At 35.9% G+C, this 27,721-nt stretch overlaps 1 protein-coding gene across 1 annotated transcript in view; it reads left to right on the top strand.

Moving 5' to 3' along the window:
- The window catches only part of LOC112716128 (uncharacterized), a 274,079-nt gene that overhangs the window by 94,763 nt on the left and 151,595 nt on the right, over positions 1-27,721 (top strand). The window contains exon 5 of the mRNA XM_072205187.1: positions 2,322-2,332. Coding sequence (XP_072061288.1) covers positions 2,322-2,332 — 11 coding nt within the window. The remainder of the gene's footprint in view (positions 1-2,321; positions 2,333-27,721) is intronic.

Consider the following 27,721-nt stretch of genomic DNA (forward strand, 5'->3'; position numbering starts at 1 on the left):
TCTATCTCCATCTCCATCACCCGTCATTAGCTTCCGTGACCACGATTACAGCGCCCCCTGTTTCTGCCTCCATCAGCGGTGTTGCCACCGTCTCTCACGTCTTGAGCCTCCGTGACCCCTGTGTTTGACGCCTCCGATCTACCAGCGTAGCGGCGTTCTCCATCACCGTCTCTGACGTTCACACCCCTGATATTAGGTGTTCAAACAATGAATTATATTTTTTTTGGTTATATGGACTTGTTTCGATGCTTGCCTGTTTAAACCGTGTGTTTCATTTTGTTGATTTCTTTATGGATCAAATTTGCTGTCATTGATACAATTTTTTGAGCTGTATATTTACTATATAGATTTATCAAATAGATTAATTACACTATATGTTATGATTGGCTCTGGAATCTGAAGTAATTACTCGCCTAATTGAAATTATCTTTTCAGTTGTTGAGCCCGTACAAGTTCACTGTTTAATCCTAAAATTGCTATTTGAATTCTTCTTTAATTATCCCTCCAAATGACAGAAGAAACAAATAAATGATTGGTTGTGTGTATACCAATTTCATGAAAAGTATTTGCATTAGTCAAACAGGTTGCTGATTACTTTGCGTTCCTTGAAGTAGTCTTCGTATTTTTCATCCCTTCACATTTTAGGATTCTAGTTAACAATGAGAATTAAAACATTATCCACAATAAATTATTGTCAATTTAGTAGATTAAAGTTTTAGAAAGAAAAGAATGAAGAAAAGGAAGAGAAGAAAAGTTTAAAGTGTGAATTTAATATTTAATTTTGTATTGAATGCAGCTGAGTTATGTTTGAAGTTTTGGAATTGGATCTATCATGAAGCTCAGTTAAGCTTTTTTTCATTTTTGTTTGGAGTTTTGGAACTTGACAAATCATGGATGTCTTAATTTAAGCTTTTTTGTATTTGAAGGCAGCTTCATCATTTTCTTTCTTAATTTTTTTTATCTAATTTAATTTGGTTGTATTTGTCTTCCATCTCTCATGTTTATAGGCATGTAAAATGTTTCATGTTCTGTTTAATTGGTATCTTTTCTCTGATTATCATGAGTTGTGCAGAGATGTTATTGGTTTCAATCCATCACATCTCCATTGTCAATCTACAAACCACACTCAAATAAAATGGAAAAAGAGTTAGCAAAATTGACTTTTTTTTTGGTACTGTACAGAAGAATGCTGGTTTCACTTTCAGTCGGCCAAAATTGCCTCATTTTTTTGAATTAGCCTGTATGTAAGACAGAATGAGCATTGTGAGCTACGACTTAGATTTGGAGAAAGAGAAGAAGTTAGAGATCAATTATTTTTTTGTAACGTATTTAAATGAGCAAGTATTTGAAGTTATTCACTTTTAAAACTGATTAGTAATGTATTATTTATTTATTGTCCATCATTATTATTAAGCACAGTGATAAAGCAAAATATTATCTCAAGTAAGAGTTTTTTTAAGCAAGGTTGAAAAGTTAAATTGTATATTATTTACTTGAATAATAATACTAGTAGTCAACAAATAATTTTAATATACGCGTAATTATTAACAAATATTTTTTATGTATTTATATTATTTTTTATATTTAATAAAAAAAATTATCACATAATCTCACCGATATTACTTTTTTAAAATCATTCTTTTAAAAAAGTATTCTAGAAACAAATAAATAATTTGTGTTTTGAAATTTGAATTGAACTTGATTAATATCAGATTAATTGCTGATTGTCATCATTCAAGTACAAAGACAATAAATTAAATTAATATAGTAACGTATTAATAATCATACAAATAAATAATCACTATTTAACATTTATTCTCACCATTTAAGTATAAAGTAGTAAGGTATTAATAATTTAATAAGGTATGTTTAAAGATAATAAATTAAATTAATGTATGTTTAAATGGAAATATCGAAATAGTTGTTTTTCAAAATAAAAAATTATAAAGACATTAATTTAGGGCATAGAAACAATGACTTCAATTGTATTATGTCACTAAATATGCATGAATCATAATTTGAGAAAGGTGTGGGTAGATTTAAAAATTTTTAATATTTGCATGCTTATCTAACTTATCATGGAATTGAATCTATACACATATTAATAAGTTATTAATTCAATTGAATGCATTGGCGCATGAACCTATCATGATTTTGAGCCGTTAATTGAATTGAATTCATTCACATGTACGAGTCCATCATGAAATTAAAATCTTACATGTATTAATATATTAATAAGTTATGACTCATGAAAAGTAATACTCAAATTAAGCATTTAATTTATAAAAAAATATTTATTAAAAACTTGCAAAGTATAAAAGTAAGGAAACTTGTATTTCAGACTCCAAAAACAAATATTAAAAACTACACATAACGATCTCAAAAATTCTATCATATTGTTCCAAAAAAATTTAAATTCAAATAAAATTATTTTTAACTAAATTCTTATTTTTCTCTTCAATTTACTTGTAGTTCTTTTTGCAGTTTTCAAAATGATTCCTTGTTTTGTATTGTATGGTTTGATAACCAAATCAAAAGTAATGCACATTCTTGTTGTGTTGTCAATCTAAAATTAAAATATAAAATAATAAGTAACAAGTCATAAATTTAAAACTAATTAATAATTATTTAATAATATTAAAGTGTGCGTACCTTGATGGAATAATTGTCACTTTTAGCACAATTTTTCATCCAATTTGCTACCCAAATTCCATAGTTATTACTATTTTAATGGTGTAGAAAAAAAAATCACATATAAGAAAGTATACAACATAATATTAAGAGAAATAAAATAGAGATAAGATTAGTTCATTACGAACCAATTTTTTGTTCTCCTATTTCTATATGCTTTGCATCAGCGAAACGAGAAATTTTAGGCCTAACAGTGATTTCAAGATCATAAAATGAGTCATCTTGAAGCATCTCTTCAATATACATAACCTATTAATTGATTAAGTTAAATTAGTTAAACATTACTCCTGTACAAAAGCTTACATATGAATCATAGATGTTAACGTTATAAATTTAAATAATTACCAGCTTTCTAATATTAAAATTTTTCTCTCCATTTTTTCATAGTTTGGCTTAGAGTCCAATCAAATTATCTGACATTCGTGCATCTTATACACAAGATACCAATGGATGTTGTCTTCATTGACAGGCACAAATATCTAAGTATAAAATCAAATTAAATAAATTTTAATAAAAGTAAGTCTTGAATATTGAGGTTATATTTAGTTCAAGTTAAAGTATTTTTACCTTATGAAGAGTTTCTACCTTTTTCATAAAAGATTTTTGATATTGTATTATCATTTTGGGGGGAGAATTTTTTTCTATGAGTACAAGTTTCTAAACAATAATAAAAATATACTTTAACGATATGTAACATAATATATAAGAATAAAACAAGTTAATTTTACATGTAATTAATAATTAATTACTTACAGAAAATACAGTAGACATATACCAATGTCTTAGACACTCTAAATCTGATCTTTTCTCATTAGTTAGCATATGAACATACACACATAGTATCTAAATAGAAAAATATCAGATTCAATTGACTTATTTTTTTTAGATAATAAAACATGAAAATTAATATAATTATATTTATTTTTTTTTTAAAAATGATAATTAAGAAAAAATGCTTACATCTTCACCAATCCATCTCTTGGGAATTAAGTTGAAAAAACTGTCCCTATTTGCATTAAATTTGGAACCTCTTGCTAAAAATTTATGTCTGGCATGATTTTTTTTGCAATAAAAAAATGTAATTATTTAAAGTCTTATATATAATGTTATAAAACACTAAAAAAATGTAAATTATATGTATGGTTGATATCATATTTACCTATTAATTTCATCATCTTTATCAGATTCAAATATATATGTGGCCACTTATATGTCTATTTCATCTAATTTTATTCCAACAGGTGGTCTAAATACAACCGAAAGTCACTGTAATTGAACCAATACATAAAAATAAATTAGAAAATTCTTATAACACAAATTTTAAAATGCAAGCAAATTTAAAATCTTTAAAAGATTCACTTAAAAAAAAGAACAAAAAATTATAACTTACAAATGGTGCTTCAATTCCATAATCGTTCCGACGCAAATTTAAGTTGGGCAAAGTGTTATGGTTGATGGAATATCTAGTTGGAGAATCCTTACCCAACAAAGACTTTGGAATTTTAGTTGGTGACGACTTTGGAGAATAGAATTTTTTTCCAATTGAAACTAAATTTTTGCATAGTAATTCTTTTTTACGCCCAGCATTAGTATTAATCTTTTTGACCATTGTTTTAGTACTTTTGTCTACTAGAGACTTGAGTTTTTCCATAATAACATCGGTTAGTGGTGTGCTGGGAATATGAGATGTAAAGGGAGGAGGATATGAAGGCATATGCATGTGAATCAAAGGGAGTGTATATGGAGGTGAAGTTTGAGTAAATTCTGAAAAACGATCATAAAAGGGTTAGTGGTGTGTTGGGAATATGGGATGCAAAGGAAGGAGGATATGGAGGCATATGCATATGAATCGAAGGGAATGTATATGGAGGTGAGGTTTGAGTAAATCTTGAAAAAGGATCATAAAAATTTGGCGGTATAAGAGGGAAGAAAGGCATTATGAGTTGAGGTAAACCAATAAAAAAATTTAGTTAATTGATAAAATACATCTTTTGAAAATTATTAACGATTTCTTCTATTTGCTTGAGTTATGTATCCATTTCTTTATATTTTTTATTGTTAACTTGTTCAAGACATGAAATTATATTAAAATAGGTTATTATTCTTTTAAAAATACCAAGGAAAGAAAAATTCTAAAATTAGGAAAGAATTAGAATACAATGAATGGCAAAAACAGTAAAATTTAATATCACGGTACAAAACGAAGGGATAAAAAATAAAAAAGAAAATTAATTTATTATATTTTAACAAAAGAAAATTTTAATATGAGTCCCCAAATAATAACAAAAAACGGCAAATTAAATGATGAACTTTACCTTTAGTGCTTTGGTTTCTTCTTTTTTTATGATTGATTTTTTTTTGTGCTCAAATAATATTGTGTTATCGTAACTGTATGAAAAAAAAATTCATATGATACATAATTAGTTATATTAGTACTTAATATTTTGTTTAAAAAAATATATTATTACAAAAGAATATTATATAAAATACCTAAAAGATATATTAATAGGATCGATTTGGACATCAATCTTAATTCGTTTGGACATAGCTTCACTAACTTCATCTCCATCCATGGATTCTTGTAAATGAAAGTAAATGAAAAGAATGAAATGATTTGAAAAAATATATGTAAGTAAGATTTAATCAATTAATTCTATTAATTTTATAATGTGATTTAGTGCATATTTTCAAAAAGCCATTTTCATTTTTGTTTTAGGTAAGTTGATTGATTTTAGTCCATTATATATTACTGATTAATTAGAACTTTCTATATTTATTTTGAAAGTTTTTCATTTGACCTATTATAATCATAATTACATATAATTTGTGGGTTTTCTATTTTATTTTTATTAGTGTAAAAATTGTTTTGAAGGTTTACTAAAAGGATATATTCTAGTACGATAGTTTATAGTAAAATTTTAAGATGTAAATTATATAATCCTACGTTAATAAATTTTTATTTTATATTAAAAATATATGATCTGTGTTTTAATATTATTATATTTTTAAGTCAATTATAAAAAGTTTAAATATTATTTTAATTGATTTTTTTTGAAAGGATTAAATAAATTTTTAACTATTCTAAAATATAATATTTAAAAATTAATAGTAATTATTAGAATTATATATAAGATTATTTAACATAAAGTATTTACTTAACATAAATTTTTTATATTAGAATTTATGATTTATAATTTAATAATTAGAGTTCGGGTTTTAAGTTCAAGTTATTCAAATTTACTAGTTGATGTAATTCAAATTGAGGTTTATGGTTTATATTTTAGAAGTTAGGGTTTAGGGTATAGAATTTATGATTTAGGATTTAGATCTTGGAGTTTAGAGTTTAAGGTTTAAACCGTTTTAGTTACTGATTTACTGATTTACTGTTTCAACTGGTTCAATCGTAATTTAACCGAAAAAATTATTTTATACTAAAAAAATATAAATAAATTGTAAATAAACATCCTAAAATATAATTATAAGCTATACAACACAAATCCTAATTTCTATTTACCCTCCCCCACTCTAACTCACACACACACGGTCACACAAGCCCACACACACTAAAACACACAAACATGATACAACAGTTGGGAAAGAAAGAAAGGAAAAGAGGAAGAAGAAAGTGAAACTGGGAAAAGGGTCGCCGAGGAGTAGGAGAGGAAGAGAGGGGGAGTTGTCCGTGCCACCACCCAGCCCGCCGTCGCCGCTGGTCCACCGTGGAGCTGCCATCGAGACACAGAACCACGCGAGGTGAAGGAGGCAAAAACTGTCATGCCACTGTCGCTGTCCTCGCCGCAGTTGCTGACGAGTCCAGCCGCTGCCCAGTTGCGTCGCCGTCGTGAAGTCCTCGCCGCCATTTTTCCCTTTTTACAAATCGACGCCGTCCTTGGAGCAGAGAGCGCGAGAGAGAGCTCACGGTGGGGGAAAGGGGAGGTGCCGTGTGAAACTACCGCTGCCGTCGCAAGCTCCGCCGCCGCCGCTGGTGATGGGTGGCCGAACCTTCTTTGTCAAGAAACGCCGCTACCGTCACCAACGACCACTGCCGGTAAGCTTTTGAGTATTGGGTTTCGTTCCTTTTGTGTCTGAAAACGTTACAATCACTGCATGTTAGTTTCAGTTGCCGTCGCCGAAGTCTGGTCACCGCCACCGCGTGAGGTGGCTGCCAGGGGCCGCTGCCAAACCGATTTAGAGACCGCCGCTGCTTCACTTTCGTATTACGGTGAGTATTTCTATTTTCGGAGACCCCGCATTAGTGTTCTGTTACGTGTATTAAAGTCTTTGCGATATTAATGATTTTAGGAATTAGAAAATCGAGTTTGCATGTTGTGATTGAGGTTGTTCTGCCATTGAGAAAGTAAGCAGAGTTGAGATTTCGGTTGCGGTTAATTTCGGGTCGAGACGAAAAGGAATTCCCTTATGTGTTTGGTTTTGGGTTCGCTTCCTGAGGTAGGGGTCTTTTCAAAGAACTTAATTATATGATTTGGAGTTGTTATAAATGGATATTAATGTGATAAATGTACTTTTGGTGATTGTATAAGCCTTATGTATTGCTGGGCTGTTTTGTGATGAATGTATTTGTGGTTGGATTGGATTGTTGTTTGATTTGGTTATATGGTTGGTTGCTGAAATATTTCATTTCAAATTCGAAAAACGAGTTGGTTCATTGAAAATGGATTGAGTTTGGAATTGATTTCTTGAATTATAAGAAGGATGTGAATTTTCGAAATTAGTCTGTTTTTAAACTGATTTGGTTTTGAACGCGTGGAAGGGATTGTATACTGGTTTGGTAGGGACCCAAAACGAGTGGCAAAGTCCAAGTTTTAGGGGAGGTGCTGTCCAAATTTTATGAAATTCAAGATTTTGTTTTCAAATATGATTTAGAAAAGGATTGGATTCGAGAGGTTCTATTGTTTGGTTCTTGATTTATTAAGAAACAGGTGGTTCAAGTTTAATCTTTTAAGGAAAGCTCATGTTTTAAGTCTGATTTAAACATGAGGGGACCTATGTTTTGCGGTTTGGTCAAAGAAGTACCTTGGAGGATTTTTAGCAGATCTTAAAGAAAATTGAACTTTGATTACTTAATTTCGCATTGCTTTTGAAGTATTCTTTAAATTTTAACTAAACAAATCCGAGGCTTTGGGAAAGTTTCCGATTTAAGAATAAAAAGAAATTGGGTTTTTGGACTTAAATAATGTTGGTTTTGAAACTGGTTCGGAACTTTTGGCCTACATGCCTTGGTTTTGGTTTTAAGTTTCCATTTTAAATGATTTTAGTTGAGTAATTATGATTCCGAGGATTTCTAAAGAGTTTAAGAAGTGAGGCAGGTTATTCTTCCCTAAAGTCTTGTGTCTTCTCAAAGAAAGTTCCGTTTTATGGTTATGATTGAAAGTCTCTTGGAAGTTTTGTAAAATATTATATTAAGCGACTAAGACTTGAAAAGGAAATTGATTTTGAGGAAAGTTGAATTATGAGTTTGAAGAGACTTGAGAAATAAAAAGCGACTTATGGCTTGAATAATGATTGGTTTGGTATGAAATGTTAATGAAATGCGGAAATGATGATGGATGAATGATTATGAATAAACATATATGGCTTCCGCACGTTTATCTGAGATACGAGTTCCCTGAGTAAAGAACCGTGGCTTGCCACCATGTGTTCCAGGTTGAATCTTGATACTCTGTTGACCCTACGTCGTAAGGGTGACCGGGCACGTATAAATTCCTGGGTATGGATAGCTGTAAAACCCGGTTAATTAACGGCTAATTAGCCTATAAACGAGAATTTATTCTAGAAAGCCCAAAATGTGATTTTTGTGACTAAATGTGATAGAGGAGATTGAGACGAGAATTTTGGTACCAATTTTATAGAATTCGGACCAAGATTGGACCGAACGGGCCAAACCGGGCCAACCGGACCCAAATTGGGCCCTTGGCCCAACATATCTAAACCAAAACCCTAGTTTTCAGCATTCTCTCTCCTCACTAAACACACTCACATGCTGAAAATGGAGGCCATGGAGGGAAGAACACTCTCTCAAGTTCTTTCTCTCACTTGATCTTCAAACCACCATAACTTTTGATCTAGAGCTCCGATTGCCGCTCTGTTTGCGGCCACGCATTCACCGCGGAGAGCTCTACAAAACCCATACAATTAATCTTGAGGTAATCCACGTTTTGCTCTTTGAAATTTCAGCCTTGTTTTCGAGTTTTATGAGCAAAAATGTTGAGATTTTGGGCTCTTTGATGTTATAGGACCCAACTCTCTTGAAGGAGAAGGTTAATCTTGTCTCCTTGGACCTTGGGTGTGGTAGGATTCTCAACCCTAGTGTAATTTGTTGTTCTATGATGTTTGGGTATTGAGATGTGGTGTATGGGTATGATGATTATGGCTTAGGTTGTGTATATGTGAATATTGGAGCTTGATTGGTGATTTTGAAAAGCTTAAAAAGGGATTTGGTGGTGAAAAATCTGTTCTTGGAGGTGTTGAGGCCTTGAGAGCTTGTGGATAAGTGATTTGGAAGTGCTCCGGTTGAGCTTGGGAAATCGGCTAAGGTATAGTTTCGGTTTCCCGTTTCTAATATGTAATGTGGTAGGAAATACTTAGGCTAGAGGCCCTAAGATAGGCATTGAATTGTTGATGTTGTTGAATTGTTGATATATATGATGTGGTCATATATGTGATGATGATTAATGATGCCTTGATGGTATGATGTATGAGAAATATACATGATGTGATATATGCATGATGATTGGTTATGGTTGAATTGTGGGTTGAACCATGTTGATGGTGAGTGTGATATTGATTGTGTACAATGATGATTTAGTGGAATTGACGTTGTTGAGAATTGGCATGAGGAAGAGTATATGATATGTCAATATGTTTGAGTTTGAGCCACTTGGGTGAAGTGGGTTAAAATGATGAGATAGTGATTTTGTAAATTGTGGTAATGTGTCAATGTGTGAGTTGAGGAGGCTTGATGTTGAATTTGATATATATCGATTGATTTCAAAGAAAAGGGATGAAATTGGCATGTTTTGATTGGTTTTGAAAAGAGTTGAAAATGACATGTTTGAAAATGGCACTTTGTGGTTTTTATGAAAAACATGGTTTTTGGGCATACTTTGATGGGACATAACTTGGACTACGGATCTCTGTTTTGTGTCAAATCTATTTAGAAATGAAATTGGATCCGGGATGTCCATGCCGTTCGAAGAACGGGTGAAAAATGATTTAAAATGAGGAAGTTATGTCCGTTGGAAGATTGGGGTTTAAATTAGTAAATTCTGCAGCTTTTAACTTAGAAAATTTTTAGCAGAATGACCCCTTGCGCGTGGGCGCACTTGGCGCGTGCGCGCCGTTCTTCGAGAAAATGCCATCCACGCGTGCGCGTGATGTGCGCGGGTGCGCCGATAGTGCTACACCCAATGCCCAGCCATTTTCCAGAGAGTTATGCCAGAACTGTGCTAGTGTTGTGCCTGGGGCACGAGAACACCCACGCGTACGCGTGGTTGACGCGTACGCGTCGATTGGAAAATTTTTAATCCACGCGTTAGCGTGCATGACGCTTGCGCGTCGATGAAGTTTTTGAGGCCATCCACGCGTGCGCGTGGGGTGCGCGTACGCGTGGCCCTGTTTTCATCCCAAAGTTGATTTTTGAGTTTTAAAAGCCAAATTTCATACTTCTAAGCCTCCGATCTCACCACTTATATCTTAAATCATTATGATATGTCTAGCTATGCGAAGAAGGCTAGTGAATGTGGTAACTTGCGAGTGAAGCAAGGGGAAAATGAATGATCATTGAGGATCAAGCATGATTATGCGAGATGCGGAGGATGGTGGTGGAAGTGCTTGTTATGCCATTGGCCGAAGGGCCGTAATTGTTTATGAATATTGGCTGGTTCTGGATTGAACTGTGAGCCGGAATAGCTGTGTATGCTATGAATATTGGCTGGTTATGGATTTAACCGTGAGCCGGAATGGCTGTGTATGATATGAATATTGGCTGGTTCTGGACTGAACCGTGAGCCGGATGGCTGATATGGATGTTGATCCATGGATGAGAATTCATGCATGTTTATGCTGAATTACTGATAATTGTGATTTGCACTTCCACTATCTGAGATACGAGTTTCCCTGGGTAGTAGCAGTGGCTAGCCACCACGTGCTCCAGGTTGAGACTTGATACTCTGTTGACCCTATGTCATAAGTGTGGCCGGGCATTGTGAAAGACCCGGATGAGCTCGCCCTCGTAAATATTCACCATTGAAGGTGATGGATATAGATCATGATTATGATCAAGTTTATAACGAGTATAACTCGAGTTGGGATGCGTGATAGAGGGACAGTCCAATGGTTAGCGACCAGGACTTGTCGGGTTGGCTTTATAACCGACAAGATGATATCATCAGCCACTAGGGACAGGCATTCATCATATGCATACTATATGAATTATTTGAGATTGCCTATTTGACTGCATATTACTTGCTAATTGTCTAAATGCCTTACTTGTTCCTAATTGTATATTTCTTGTTTGATATAATTGTGTTTGCTACATTATACTCCTGCTGGTGGTTAGGAGGTGAGAAGGAATTGGAAAGGGAAGTATTAGTTAGACTGAAGTATCTTTAGTCAGATGCCCTTTATGGTTTAGCCTGTTTATAAGCTTTGATATTATCTGGAGGAAGTTCTAGGATTGCCTTTGGCTTTCCTCTATTATTATGTATTATATATGTGGAAGCTGTTACCATGCTGGGGACCTTTGGTTCTCACCCATGCGGATTTTGTGGTTTTCAGATGCAGGACGTGAGGTTTCCCGCTGAGGCATGCTGGAGACTTCTAGATTTGCGAAGATCCTTGTTCTCGGGGCTATGTTTTGGTTTATATGTTTTGCTTAGATACTTTTATCTCCATTAAATAATACAAACTGTGATGACTCCTTTTATGGGAGATTTTGGAGATTAGGTTTTATGTATTTGTGTCCCTTTGGGTTTCCTTTGGGGTTTTCCTTATTTTATCATATGTATATATTGCTATGCTCGGGCCGGTTATCTTCCCAGCCGGATTTTGAGTCTTGATATTCCTGTTTTTGACACTCCTTTGTATATATATAATCATGCGTTGGTTATCCTTGTTCGTTACGTTATTGATCGGAGTGTTGCGCTTTGAGTTGCGATTTTTGTTTACCTCTTTTTCTACAAAGGCTCCTAGTTATAATCAATCATTCATACTACTATACGTACTAAATTTTTCTTTTAGAGGTCATAATACCTTGCCATCTCTGACTTATGACTTAAGCATAAGACTCTGTATAGTAGGGTGTTACAATAGCCCCCAGTGAGTGATTTGAATGATGTATGAATGTAAAATCTATGCATAGACTCATGGGGATGTACGACGGAGGACAGTCTAAGGACAATTCAGATTTGTCGGGTTGGCTGGATAACCGACAGATGAGCCTCATCAGCCATAGGACAGGCATGCATCATATGCATTTGTATGCTTTGTTTGGGTTTGAACTTGTCTGGGTTTGCCTAATTGCTAAATTGTTCTTAACTGCTACTTGAACTATTTACTGTAACTGCTACCTACTTGTGCTTTCTTTGTCTGTCTTGCCTGTGTTTGTCCTGACGTGCTACATTTGAGAATGAACTTTGGTGCTGAATTAATGATTGTGTTGTTGATTGCATGGTTGGTTTCTGATTGAGATTTTCTTTTAAGAAAGGAAAGGTTTCAGATTTCTGAAAGATTAAACTTTGTTTCTTTGAAAAGGTTTTGAACATCTACTTATTGGTTTTTAAAAGATTCATAAGGCATGATAATCACTGAGCTTGAAAACAGTTTTCTTATTAAATATCTTTTTATGACAACTTTGAAACTCCGTGGTGAGACCGTGTGGTTAGGTTCTCACCCTCCTATAGGTTTTTCCCTTTTCAGGATATGGACGACGAAGTTTCAGAAGAGTTATATTCGTTTTCCGTTTATTCGATATTATTTTGTATGATCTTAGTTTTTATTTTTCCCTCGCCTTTATTTCTAGCGCATTTTGCAAGAGGGATAGGAGTTTTGATGTGTAAAGTTTTTATATTGATATATATATATATATATGTATATGAATTATTTGTAAGTATTGCAACGTATGGATGTATGTTTCGAATATTCGAGAAAATTTTAAAGAGGCTCATATTTTAGCACTAAATACTTTTAAGAGTCGTTGAAATACCCGAGCTATCAGAGTGGTGCAGCTGGAAGTGTGACTTTTGATAGTTAGGGTGTTACATTATGGTATCAGAGCGGTCTTTCCTGTAGAGCCTGAGGAATGGATCGGTTATGCTTCAATTGCATATTCGGAGAGTCTGTCATGTAGTAGGTCTTGTTTGAATAATGAGAATAGAGCTTTAAGTACATGACGGTCTAGTGATTAATGCCAATAGTCTTGCATTGCATAATTCCTGGTATTAAGTTTGGCCGGCTTAACACTAGTGAATTATATATATATGTAAGCACTAATGGGTTATCATAGACGATATACAAGTTATAGATAATGCGAGATGTGGGTTTTGGGAACGTTAGAAACTAAGTTCTAGAGATAAGTTCTGTAACAGCCCAGACCACCCGCTAGCATGATATTGTCCGCTTTGGCACACAAGGCCTCACAGTTTTGCCTTTGACGATAGGGATGATAGCCAAAGCCCCCCACACTCACTCGTCAAAACGCGTCATGCTAGGGAGAGGTATCCACACCCTTATAAGGCATGCTTCGTTCCCCTCCCCAACCGATGTGGGCCTTACAATCCACCCCTCTAAGGGAGTCCAACGCCCTCGTTGGCACATCGATCCGGGTTCTGGCTCTGATACCATCTGTAACAGCCCAGACCACCCGCTAGCATGATATTGTCCGCTTTGGCACACAAGGCCTCACAGTTTTGCCTTTGACGATAGGGATGATAGCCAAAGCCCCCCACACTCACTCGTCAAAACGCGTCATGCTAGGGAGAGGTATCCACACCCTTATAAGGCATGCTTCGTTCCCCTCCCCAACCGATGTGGGCCTTACAAGCTCCGTTTCGACGTATAATCTATATTCGTACTTGACGTTATCTCTTTCTTTATTAATTGTATTGAAGTCTCAAGTTCTCTCGGTCTCTTTCTTGGAATATGTTCTCGATATTTTTCCATCATATCTTGTCGTTCATACATATCCTTGCTTGATTATGTTCCTACTTGTTGCTTGAATCTTTAGGGAACATTCAACTTTGATACTGTTCATAAATTCTGTATTTCTTGATTTGATCTTGAATTTATTTTAGTGTAACGTATAATCCTTGATTCATAAACCGTTTGAAATCTTAAGAGTTGCGATTCTTAGCAAGCTAATCACTCGATTTGGTTCTCCTGTTTTGTGTTCTATAACTTATGCGTATTTTGCTCAGATTACAACCATTGGCTTTATGTTCCCATACAAGAGTGATAAACACTTTGACCTTGTTTCGATGTAATATATCACTGCTAGTAGTTTCTTCTGAAATTTTTATTTATTTATTTATTTTTTATTTATTTTTTTTGGAACTTCTTTTGAAAATAGTTCTATTTGATTTTTTTTTTCAGTTTAATTCTCATTGTAATCATTCTTTGAATTCTGAATACAATAGCTTTTGATTTTATAAGTACTCTCCTATACGAAATGAATAAATTCTTCGTATAGTTAAAGCATGTTTCTTTCTAAAAGTACTACTTATTCTTTATTTAATTTTATAAGAATATTTTACCTTAGATTTATTCATTTAAACATAATTTGATCCTTTTTCAATTGGAATTTTTATGCATATATATTTACTTTACTATGTACTTGCGTATTCTTCAAACTTCCTGAAACAAGACTTTTGCTTTTATTTCAGTTAACTTTCATTTGACAAACTTCACTTAATTTATTTTTAATTTGAATTTGGTTTAGTATGATACATTGCCTATGCAATTGTTGTTCTTTTGAAAGTATTGGGCTTGTATCCTTCCTCTTAGGAACAAACCAATTCCTTTTTAAGCTTTTCACTTCTTTGAATGATATACTTGGTTCTGTTTTTAATTATTCTTTTATTGTTACAAACATCACCATTAGTCTTAGTTTTCCTTCTCTTGTGAATCTCATACTCGTCCGAGTCATCCTGAATTTATTTCAATCTAGTGCAATGTTTGTCCTCTTATTTGTCTTTGTTTAGTCAAAGGTTCTTTCTCGAAAATTCACTATTGATCGAGTGTCTTTCCTTACGAATTTTGTATTCTTTTGAATTGATTGAAAGCTTGTTTGATGTCTCATACCTCTGGATCTTGTTTGAATTCCCTTGATTTAAAGATATTTTCTTCCATGGGCTGATTTTCTTTTAAGCGCATCGTAATCTTCTTAAATGATTTTTTTGCGAGGTGGTTATTCCAAGTATACTTTCAAAATTTTGTTTTGAACCATGTTGAAGAAGTTTTGAATTCTTTTGAAGAGATTTAAGTTTTGAATCAACTTTTTAAGTTGCTGAGTTCCTTCTTAAGCTTTTCGTTTCTGAGTGACATGCTTTATGAATCCTAATTGAAATCTCTTGATTTAAGTTTCTTTCTTGAAATGAGTTGGTTTCCTTCTTAGTAAATCTTAATATTATTGAACATCCTTATAATGTTGTGATCAAGTATATTATTGGAGTTTTGTTTTAAACCTTTTTAAACAAGCTTTGATTTATTCCTATGCAAAGTTGCCCTTGACTTTGCATTCATTTACTTGAGCAGTGCCTCTCTTTGATGTGATTTGAACTTATTTTGGTACGATATAACCGTCTATTGAAGTTTTAATAAAATCGCTTTCAATTTAGCCTACACTCCTTTACCTTATACTTTGAAAATTTCTGTATGTGATTTAAACATGTTCGATTGTAGTGCATCCTCTTTTCTTTTAAGAGTAAAACTTTATCCCAGGTTTCCTTCCAACAAGATTGCAGTTTTCATACATGCTTGACAAAGAAGAGAAAATACAATTTTGCTCTTAGCCCAAATTAATATTTCCATTTACAAAGTCTGTGTAATGTATTTCCACTTGAATTTATATTGAGATAATGCCACATTTACGCTTTTATTAATCTTTTGAAGGATGTTTGTTGCCCATTTTCTCTTTTAGAACATGAAATGATTTTTCCTTAAGTTTTTCATTCTTTACGAACAATGTATTAAAAAGTATTTTTAAACCATACTCTTGAGTTCTATAAACTTTATCTTAGGTTTTAAACACCCTTCTTCTGTAAACCTCATATTCCGTGACTCGACTTGGTTTTGTTTGAAACTATTGCATTACTTTTCTTTTTTATTCCTATCGGACGTCATCAATTTGGGAGTCATTCTTAAGATTGCCGAACTAATTTTCTTTCTGGCACTCTTCATTCCTTGTGCATCTGTGATTACTTGTGATCTCAATAATTCTTTCGAGCTCTTGCGGATTTTGTTCTTGTCGCTTGTCTTTTTCCAAGGTCTTGTATCCTTCTGAATAAACTCGAGGATTGCCTTAGAGTCACGTATGACCTTTAGACGTAGCAAACGAAACTTTAAAATGTTGTTTATGAACGTGAAAGGTGGATTGGTAAGTGTGCAATGTTATGAGGCATGTGACAATTTGTTCCTCGTGAAAGTTTGCGGATGATTAAGCTTGTGACCAATTATCGGGTTGTAAAGTGATTGATGGAGTTGGAAAGTTAAAATTCTGAAGTGGGTACAATGTATGTGTGCGAACGATACACTCGTCGTTTTAAGACCAGCTTGCCTTGTAACCTTCGGCCACTTTAACTACCACCTTACTTTTGCGAAAGCCTATCATGAAAAGCTTGCACTCTACTGTGTTTATCCGAGTTTTGCAAAGTCTCGAAACCATATAACCTTTTTACAACAAGCCTATCTTGTATCTCCTGTTTTGTACCACACATTTTCTTTCTTATATGTATATTCAAGTTATAAGGCCTATATTTGAAAGATAATATGTATGCCAAGACCCCTACTTTTCTAAAGTATACAAAAGTAAACTGTTCAGAACTATTCTAGTATTTTGCGTATTAAGTCAATTTTCGAGGACGAAATTTTTTTTTAGTGTGGTAGGATGTAAGACCCTGAATTTTGAAAAGTTATAAATATATTATTGATGAACTATTATATCTAATTAAGATTTTATTTTTAGAGATTTTCATACAAAAGTTGAGTAATTTCTAAATTTATCGTATAGAGTTCTTATAATTGAAAAATAATAAAATATTTTATATATCTTAATTTTAATATCTTGATTTTTAACCTTATTTTATAAGTAACGGAGAATTAATTTATGTAACTCTAATTTTATTAAAATAGTATTTAATTGAAATTAATTTACAAATTAATAATAAAATGGTATTTCAAAGATAAATATTTTGTATTTAGTTTAGTTTTTAATTATTACTCTATTTTTAGTTTTCTTAATAAAATTACTACATTACTTTAATCCCAAAATCCCTAATTTTGATATACAATACAAACCCTAATTTCTATTTACCCTCCCCCACTCTAAGTCACACACACGGTCACACAAGCCCACACACACTAAAACACACAAACATGATACAACAGCTGGAAAAGAAAGAAAGGAAGAGAGGAAGAAGAAAGGGAAACTGGGAAAAGGGTCGCCGAGGAGTAGGAGAGGAAGAGAGGGGGAGTTGTCTGCGCCACCACCCAGCCCGCCATCGCCGGTAGTCCACCGTGGAGCTGCCATCGAGACACAGAACCACACGAGGTGAAGGAGGCAAAAACTGTCATGCCACTGTCGCTGTCCTCACCGCAGTTGCTGACGAGCCCAGCCGCCGCCCAGTTGCGTCGCCATCGTGAAATCCTCGCCGCCATTTTTCCCTTTTTACAAATCGACGCCGTCCTTGGAGCAGAGAGCGCGAGAGAGAGCTCGCGGTGGGGGAAAGGGGAGGTGCCGCGCGAAACTACTGCTGCCGTCACAAGCTCCGCCGCCACCGCTGGTGATGGGTGGCCGAACCTTCTTTGTCGAGAAACGCCGCTACCATCACCAACGACCACTGCCGGTAAGGTTTTGAGTATTGGGTTTCGTTCCTTTTGTGTCTGAAAACGTTACAATCACTGCATGTTGGTTTCAGTTGCCGTTGTTGGAGTCTGGTCGCCGCCACCGCGTGAGGTGGCTGCCAGGGGCCGCTGCCAAACTGGTTCAGAGACTGCCGCTGCTTCGCTTTCGTATTACAGTGAGTATTTCTATTTTCGAAGACCCCGCATTAGTGTTCTATTACGTGTATTAAAGTCTTTGCGATATTAATGGTTTTAGGAATTAGAAAATCGAGTTTGCATGTTGTGATTGAGGCTGTTCTGCCATTAAGAAAGCAAGTAGAGTTGAGATTTTGGTTGCGGTTAATTTCGAGTCGAGACGAAAAGGAATTCTCTGATGCGTTTGGTTTTGGGTTCACCTGCTGAGGTAGGGGTCTTTTCAAAGAACTTAATTATATGATTTGGAGTTGTTATAAATGGATATTAATGTGATAAATGTACTTTTGGTGATTGTATAAGCCTTATGTATTGCTGGGCTGTTTTGTGATGAATGTATTTGTGGTTGGATTGGATTGTTGTTTGATTTGGTTATATGGTTGGTTGCTGAAATATTTCATTTCAATTTCGAAAAACGAGTTGGTTCATTGAAAATGGATTGAGTTTGGAATTGATTTCTTGAATTATAAGAAGGATGTGAATTTTCAAAATTAGTCTATTTTTAAACTGATTTGGTTTTGAACCCGTGGAAGGGATTGTATACTGGTTTGGTAGGGACCCGAAACGAGTGGCAAAGTCCAAGTTTTAGGGGAGGTGCTGTCCAAATTTTATGAAATTCAAGATTTTGTTTTCAAATATGATTTAGAAAAGGATTGGATTCGAGAGGTTCTATTGTTTGGTTCTTGATTTATTAAGAAACAGGTGATTCAAGTTTAATCTTTTAAGGAAAGCTCATGTTTTAAGTCTGATTTAAACATGAGGGGACCTATGTTTTACGGTTTGGTCAAAGAAGTACCCTTGGAGGATTTTTAGCAGATTTTAAAGAAGATTGAACTTTGATTACTTAATTTCGCATTGCTTTTGAAGTATTCTTTAAATTTTAACTAAACAAATCCGAGCCTTTGGGAAAGTTTCCGATTTAAGAATGAAAAGAAATTGGGTTTTTGGACTTAAAAAATGTTGGTTTTTGGTGCACGAAATTGTGATCATCAATGGCGCCATCAACATGGTACGCTCAATTGCAATCTCAACTATTTATCACAACTTCGCACAACTAACCAGCAAGTGTACTGGGTCGTCCAAGTAATAAACCTTACGCGAGTAAGGGTCGATCCCACGGAGATTGTTGGTATGAAGCAAGCTATGGTCACCTTGTAAATCTCAGTCAGGCAGATTCAAATGGTTATGGATGATATACGAATAAAGCATAAAATAAAGATAGATATACTTATGTAATTCATTGGTGAGAACTTCAGATAAGCGAATGGAGATGCTTTGTCCCTTCCGTCTCTCTGCTTTCCTACTGTCTTCATCCAATCCTTCTTACTCCTTTCCATGGCAAGCTGTATGTTGGGCATCACCATTGTCAGTGGCTACAATCCCGTCCTCTCAGTGAAAATGTTCAACGCACCCTGTCACGGCACGGCTAATCATCTGTCGGTTCTCAATCAGGTTGGAATAGAATCTATTGATTCTTTTGCGTCTGTCACTAACGCCCAGCCTTCAGGAGTTTGAAGCTCGTCACAGTCATTCAATCATTGAATCCTACTCAGAATACCACAGACAAGGTTTAGACCTTCCGGATTCTCTTGAATGCCACCATCAATTCTAGCTTATACCATGAAGATTCCGATCAAGGGATCCAAGAGATAAACATTCAAGCCTTGTTTGCTTGTAGAACAGAAGTGGTTGTCAGGCACTCGTTCATAAGTGAGAATGATGATGAGTGTCACATAATCATCACATTCATCATGTTCTTGGGTGCAAATGAATATCTTAGAACAAGAATAAGTAGAATTGAATAGAAGAACAATAGTAATTGCATTAATACTCGAGGTACAGCAGAGCTCCACACCTTAATCTATGGTGTGTAGAAACTCCACCGTTGAAAATACATAAGAACAAGGTCTAGGCATGGCCGAGAGGCCAGCCTCTTACTAATCTATGTACTAGACGTCCAAAGATGATCTAAGGATCTAAAGTGATCAAAAGATTCCAAAGATCAAAAGATGAAAATACAATAGCAAAAAGGTCCTATTTATAGAGAGCTAGTAGCTTAGGGTTTACAAAGATGAGTAAATGACATAAAAATCCACTTCCGGGCCCACTTGGTGTGTGCTTGGGATGAGCATTGAAGCATTTTCGTGTAGAGACTTCTCTTGGAGTTAAACACGAGCTTTTGTACCAGTTCCGGCGTTTAACGCCGGACAATTTTGAGCTGATTTGGGACGCCGGTTTGGGCCATCAAATCTCGGGCAAAGTATGGACTATTATACATTGCTGGAAATTCTAGGATGTCTACTTTCCAACGCCATTGAGAGCGCGCCAATTGGGCTTCTGTAGCTCCAGAAAATCCGCTTCGAGTGCAGGGAGGTCAGAATCCAACAGCATCTGCAGTCCTTTTCAGTCTCTGAATCAGATTTTTGCTCAAGTCCCTCAATTTCAGCCAGAAAATACCTGAAATCACAGAAAAACACACAAACTCATAGTAAAGTCCAGAAAAGTGAATTTTAACTAAAAACTAATAGAAATATACTAAAAACTAACTAAAACATGCTAAAAACATACTAAAAATAATGCCAAAAAGCGTACAAATTATCCGCTCATCACAACACCAAACTTAAATTGTTGCTTGTCCCCAAGCAACTGAAAATCAAATGAGATAAAAAGAAGAGAATATGCAATGAATTCCAAAAACATCTATGAAGATCAGTATTAATAAGATGAGCAGGGCTTTTAGCTTTTTGCCTCTGAATAGTTTTGGCATCTCACTCTATCCTTTGAAATTCAGAATGATTGGCTTCTATAGGAACTCAAAATCCAGATAGTATTATTGATTCTCCTAGTTAAGTATGATGATTCTTGAACACAGCTACTTTATGAGTCTTGGCCGTGGCCCAAAGCACTTTGTCTTCCAGTATTACCACATGATACATACATGCCACAGACACATAATTGGGTGAACCTTTTCAGATTGTGACTCAGCTTTGCTAGAGTCCCCAATTAGAGGTGTCCAGGGTTCTTAAGCACACTCTTTTTGCCTTGGATCACACTTTTATTTCTTTCTTTTTCTTTCTTTTTCTCTTTCTCCCTTTTTTTCGCTTTTTTTTTATTCACTGCTTTTTCTTGCTTCAAGAATCATTTTTATGAGTTTTTAGATCCTCAGTAACATGTCTCCTTTTTCATCATTCTTTCAAGAGCCAACATTCATGAACAACAAATTCAAAAGACATATGCACTGTTTAAGCATACATTCAGAAAACAAAAGTATTGCCACCACATCAAAATAATTAATCTGTTATAAAATTTAAAATTCATGCAATTCTTTTCTTTTTCAATTAAGAACATTTTTCATTCAAGAAAGGTGATGGATTCATAGGACATTCATAACTTTAAGGCATAGACACTAAGACACTAATGATCATGAGACACAAACATAGATAAACATAAGCATGAAAATTCGAAAAACAAGAAAATAAGGAACAAAGAAATTAAAGAACGGGTCCACCTTAGTGATGGCGGCTTGTTCTTCCTCTTGAAGATCTTATGGAGTGCTTGAGCTCCTCAATGTCTCTTCCTTGTCTTTGTTGCTCCTCTCTCATGATCCTTTGATCTTCTCTAATTTCATGGAGGAGGATGGAATGTTCTTGGTGCTCCACCCTTAGTTGTCCCATATTGGAACTCAATTCTCCTAGGGAGGTGTTGATTTGCTCCCAATAATTTTGTGGAGGAAAGTGCATCCCTTGAGGTATCTCAGGGATTTCATGATGAGTGGGATCTCTTGTTTGCTCCATCCTTTTCTTAGTGATGGGCTTGTCCTCATCAATGAGGATGTCTCCCTCTATGTCAACTCCAACTGAATAACAGAGGTGACAAATGAGATGAGGAAAGGCTAACCTTGCCAAGGTAGAGGACTTGTCCGCCACCTTATAAAGTTCTTGAGCTATAACCTCATGAACTTCTACTTCTTCTCCAATCATGATGCTATGAATCATGATGGCCCGGTCTATAGTAACTTCGGACCGGTTGCTAGTGGGAATGATTGAGCGTTGGATAAACTCCAACCATCCCCTAGCCACGGGCTTGAGGTCATGCCTTCTTAGTTGAACCGGCTTCCCTCTTGAATCTCTCTTCCATTGAGCGCCCTCTTCACAAATGTCTATGAGGACTTGGTCCAACCTTTGATCAAAGTTGACCCTTCTAGTGTAAGGGTGTTCATCTCCTTGCATCATGGGCAAGTTGAATGCCAACCTTACATTTTCCGGACTAAAATCTAAACATTCCCCCGAACCATTGTAAGCCAATTCTTTGGGTCCGGGTTCACACTTTGATCATGGTTCTTGGTGATCCATACATTGGCATAGAACTCTTGAACCATTAAGATTCTGACTTGTTGAATGGGGTTGGTAAGAACTTCCCAACCTCTTCTTCGGATCTCATGTCGGTTCTCTGGATATTCACTCTTTTTGAGTTTGAAAGGGACCTCAGGGATCACCTTCTTCAAGGCCACAACTTCATAGAAGTGGTCTTGATGCATCCTTGAGATGAATCTCTCCATCTCCCATGACTCGGAGGTGAAAGCTTTTGCCTTCCCTTTCCTCTTTCTAGAGGTTTCTCCGGCCTTGGATGCCATAAATGGTTATGGAAAAACAAAAAGCAATGCTTTTACCACACCAAACTTAAAAGGTTTGCTCGTCCTCGAGCAAAAGAAGAAAGAAGAGAGTAGAAGAAGAAGAAATAGAGGAGATAGAGATGGCTTTTGTGGTTCGGCCAAAGGGGGAGAAGTAGTGTTTAGGTTGTGTGAAAATGAAGGAGTGAAGATGTGTTTATATAGGGGTGGAGAGAGGGGTAGGGTTCGGTTATGAATGGGTGAGTTTGGGAGGGAAAGTGGTTTGAATTTGAATGGTGAGGTAGGTGGGGTTTTATGAAGGATGGATGTGAGTAGTGAAGAGAATAGTGGGATTTGATAGGTGAGGGGTTTTTGGGGAAGAGGTGTTGAGGTGATTGCTGAATGGGTGAAGAAGAGAGAGAGTGGTGGGGTAGGTGGGGATCCTGTGGGGTCCACAGATCCTGAGGTGTCAAGGAAAATTCATCCCTGCACCAAGTGGCGAGCAAAAATGCTCTTTTATGCCAATTCTGGCGTTAAACGCCGGGCTGGTGCCCATTTCTGGCGTTTAATGCCAGCTTCGTGCCCTTTCCTGGCGTTTAACGCCAGTCTGGTGCCCCTTTCTGGCGTTAAACGCCCAGAATGGTGCCAGACTGGGCGTTAAACGCCCATTTGCTGCCCTTACTGGCGTTTAAATGCCAGCAAGGTCTTCCTCCAGGGTGTGCTATTTTTCTTTATGTTTTTTATTCTGTTTTTGCTTTTTCAAGTGATTTTGTGACTTCTCATGATCATCAACCTACAGAAAACATAAAATAACAAAAGAAAATAGATAAAATATAATATTGGGTTGCCTCCCAACAAGCGCTTCTTTAATGTCAGTAGCTTGACAGTGGGCTCTCATGGAGCCTCAAAGATACTTAGAGCAATGTTGGAACCTCCCAACACCAAACTTAGAGTTTGAATGTGGGGGTTCAACACCAAACTTAGAATTTGGTTGTGGCCTCCCAACACCAAACTTAGAGTTTGACTGTGGGGGCTCTGTTTGACTCTGTTTTGGGAGAAGCTCTTCATGCTCCCTCTCCATGGTGACAGAGGGATATCCTTGAGCCTTAAACACAAGGGATTCTTCATTCACTTGAATGGTCAATTCTCCTCTGTCCACATCAATCACAGTCTTTGTTGTGGCTAGGAAGGGTCTGCCAAGGATGATGGATTCATCCATGCACTTCCCAGTCTCTAGGACTACAAAATCAGTAGGGATGTAATGGTCTTCAATCTTTACCAGAACATCCTCTACTAGTCCATAAGCTTGTTTTCTTGAATTATCTGCCATCTCTAGTGAGATTCTTGCAGCTTGTACCTCAAAGATCCCTAGCTTCTCCATTACAGAGAGAGGCATGAGGTTTATACTTGACCCTAAGTCACACAGAGCCTTTTTAAAGGTCATGGTGCCTATGATACAAGGTATTGAAAACTTCCCAGGATCTTGTCTCTTTTGAGGTAATTTCTGCCTAGACAAGTCATCTAGTTCTTTAGTGAGCAAAAGGGGTTCATCTTCCCAAGTCTCATTACCAAATAACTTGTCATTTAGCTTCATGATTGCTCCAAGGTATTTAGCAACTTGCTCTTCAGTGACATACTCATCCTCTTCAGAGGAAGAATACTCATCAGAGCTCATGAATGGCAGAAGTAAATCTAATGGAATCTCTATGGTCTCAGTGTGAGCCTCAGATTCCCATGGTTCCTCATTGGGGAACTCATTGGAGGCCAGTGGACGTCCATTGAAGTCTTCCTCAGTGGCGTTCACTGCCTCTTCCTCCTCTCCAAGTTCGGCCATGTAGGTCATGTTTATGGCCTTGCATTCTCCTTTTGGATTCTCTTCTGTATTGCTTGGAAGAGTGCTAGGAGGGAGTTCATTAATTTTCTTACTCAGCTGACCCACTTGTGCCTCCAAGTTTCTAATGGAGGATCTTGTTTCAGTCATGAAACTTTGAGTGGTTTTGATTAGATCAGAGACCATAGTTGCTAAGTCAGAGTAGCTCTGCTTAGAATTCTCTGTCTGTTGCTGAGAAGATGATGGAAAAGGCTTGCCATTGGTAAACCTGTTTCTTCCACCATTATTGTTGTTGAAACCTTGTTGAGGTCTCTGTTGATCCTTCCATGAGAGATTTGGATGATTTCTCCATGAAGGATTATAGGTGTTTCCATAGGGTTCTCCCATGTAGTTCACCTCTTCCATTGAAGGGTTCTCAGGATCATAAGCTTCTTCTTCAGATGAAGCGTCCTTAGTACTGCCTGGTGCATTTTGCATTCCAGACAGACTTTGAAAAATCAAATTGACTTGCTGAGTCAATATTTTGTTCTGAGCCAATATGGCATTCAGAGTATCAATCTCAAGAACTCCTTTCTTCTGATTCGTCCCATTGTTCACAGGATTCCTTTCAGAAGTGTACATGAATTAGTTATTTGTAACCATTTCAATGAGATCTTGAGCTTCTGTAGGCGTCTTCTTCAGATGAAGAGATCCTCTAGCAGAGCTGTCCAATGACATCTTAGACAGTTCAGACAGACCATCATAGAAGACACTTATGATGCTCCATTCAGAAAGCATGTCAGATGGACACTTTCTGATCAATTGTTTGTATCTTTCCCAAGCTTCATAGAGGGATTCTCCTTCCTTCTGTCTGAAGGTTTGAACTTCCACTCTAAGCTTACTCAATTTTTGAGGTGGAAAGAACTTTGCCAAGAAGGCATTGACTAGCTTTTTCCAAGAGTTCAGGCTTTCTTTAGGTTGTGAGTCCAACCATATCCTAGCTCTGTCTCTTACAGCAAAAGGGAATAGCATAAGTCTGTAGACCTCAGGGTCAACCCCATTAGTCTTGACAGTGTCACAGATTTGCAAGAATTCAGCTAAAAACTGATGAGGATCTTCCAATGGAAGTCCATGGAACTTGCAATTCTGTTGCATTAGAGAAACTAATTGAGGCTTAAGCTCAAAGTTGTTTGCTCCAATGGCAGGGATAGAGATGCTTCTCCCATAGAAGTCGGGAGTAGGTGCAGTAAAGTCACCCAGCACCTTCCTTGCATTGTTGGCATTTTTGTTGTTTTCGGCTGCCATGGGTTCTTCTTCTTTGAAGATTTCTGTTAGGTCCTCTACAGAGAGTTGTGCCTTAGCTTCTCTTAGCTTTCGCTTCAAGGTCCTTTCAGGTTCAGGGTCAGCCTCAACAAGAATGCTTTTGTCTTTGCTCCTGCTCATATGAAAGAGAAGAAAACAAAAAAATATGGAATCTTCTATGTCACAGTATAGAGATTCCTTGAGGTGTCAGAGGAAAAGAAAAATAGAAGGAAGATGTAGAAGAATTCGAACTTATCAAGTATGATGGAGTTCGAATTATGCATTGATGAGTAGTGTTAGTCCATAAATAGAAGGATGTTAGAATAGGGGAAGAAATTTTCGAAAATTAAGTAAAATATTTTAAAAACATTTTGAAAAAAACACTAATTGATTTTCGAAAACCAAGAGTGGAAAAGAAATCAAGTGATTTTTGAAAAAGATTTTGAAATTAGAAATCAAAAAGATATGATTGAAAACTATTTTGAAAAAGATGTGATTAAGAAGATATGATTGAAAAGTTATGGTTTTAAAAAGATGTGATTGAGAAGATATGATTTGAAAACAATTTAAAAAGATTTGATTTTAAAAATTAATGACTTGGCTAACAAGAAAAGATATGATTCAAACATTAAACCTTTTTCAACAGAAAAGGCAACATACTTGAAATGTTGAATCAAATCATTAATTGATAGCAAGTATTTTTGAAAATGGAAAAAAATTGATTTTGAAAAAGATTTGATTGAAAAGATATGATTTGAAAAAGATTTGATTTTGAAAAATGTTGAAAACTTGAAAAAAATTTGAATTGAAAACAAAATCTTCCCTCTTGTGCCATCCTGGCGTTAAACGCCTAAAATGGTGCACATTCTGGTGTTTAACGCCCAAAGCACTACCCTCTTGGGCGTTAAACGCCCAGCCAGGCACCCTGGCTGGCGTTTAAACGCCAGTTTGCCTTCTTCACTGGGCGTTTTGAACGCCCAGCTTTTTCTGTGTAATTCCTCTGCTGTATGTTCTGAATCTTCAATTCTCTGTATTATTGACTTGAAAAGACACAAATTAAAAATATTTTTTTGGATTTTTAATAATAAGGAATAATCAAAATGCAACTAAAATCAAATAAACAATGCATGCAGGACACCAAACCTAGAAGTTTGTACACTACTGACACTAACAAGTTGAGAATGCATATGAAAAACAACAAAAATACTCAAGACAAGAGAATTAAAGATCAGAGTAAGTAAATCATCAAGAACATCTTGAAGATCACTTAAGATACATGAATGAATGCAAGAAGAACAAAAACATGCAATTGACACCAAACTTAAAATGAGACTCTAGACTCAACAAGAAACATAAAATATTTTTGGTTTTTATGATTTTGTAAATTTTTTTTTTTGGATTTTTCGAAAATTAAGTGGAAAAGAAAATAAAGATATCAAAATTCTTAATGAGAATTCCAGGAATCATTGCAATGCTAGTCTAAGACTCCGGTCCAGGAATTAGACATGGCTTCATAGCCAGCCAAGCTTTCAAAGAAAGCTCCGGTCCAAAACACAAGACATGGCCAATGGCTAGCCAAGCCTTAGCAGATCATTGCTCCAACAGCAAGATTGATAGAAATCAACAAGCTCTTGTGATGATAAGTTGAAACCTCGGTCCAATAAAATTAGACATGGCTTCACAGCCAGCCAGACTTCAACAGATCATCATGAAACTCTAGAATTCATTCTTAAGAATTCTGAAAAAAAATACCCAATCTAAGCAACAAGATGAACCGTCAGTTGTCCAAACTCAAACAATCCCCGGCAACGGCGCCAAAAACTTGGTGCACGAAATTGTGATCATCAATGGCGCCATCAACATGGTACGCTCAATTGCAATCTCAACTATTTATCACAACTTCGCACAACTAACCAGCAAGTGTACTGGGTCGTCCAAGTAATAAACCTTACGCGAGTAAGGGTCGATCCCACGGAGATTGTTGGTATGAAGCAAGCTATGGTCACCTTGTAAATCTCAGTCAGGCAGATTCAAATGGTTAT

This window comes from Arachis hypogaea, chromosome 10 (genome assembly GCF_003086295.3).
Source record: "Arachis hypogaea cultivar Tifrunner chromosome 10, arahy.Tifrunner.gnm2.J5K5, whole genome shotgun sequence".
Lineage (NCBI taxonomy): Eukaryota > Viridiplantae > Streptophyta > Magnoliopsida > Fabales > Fabaceae > Arachis > Arachis hypogaea.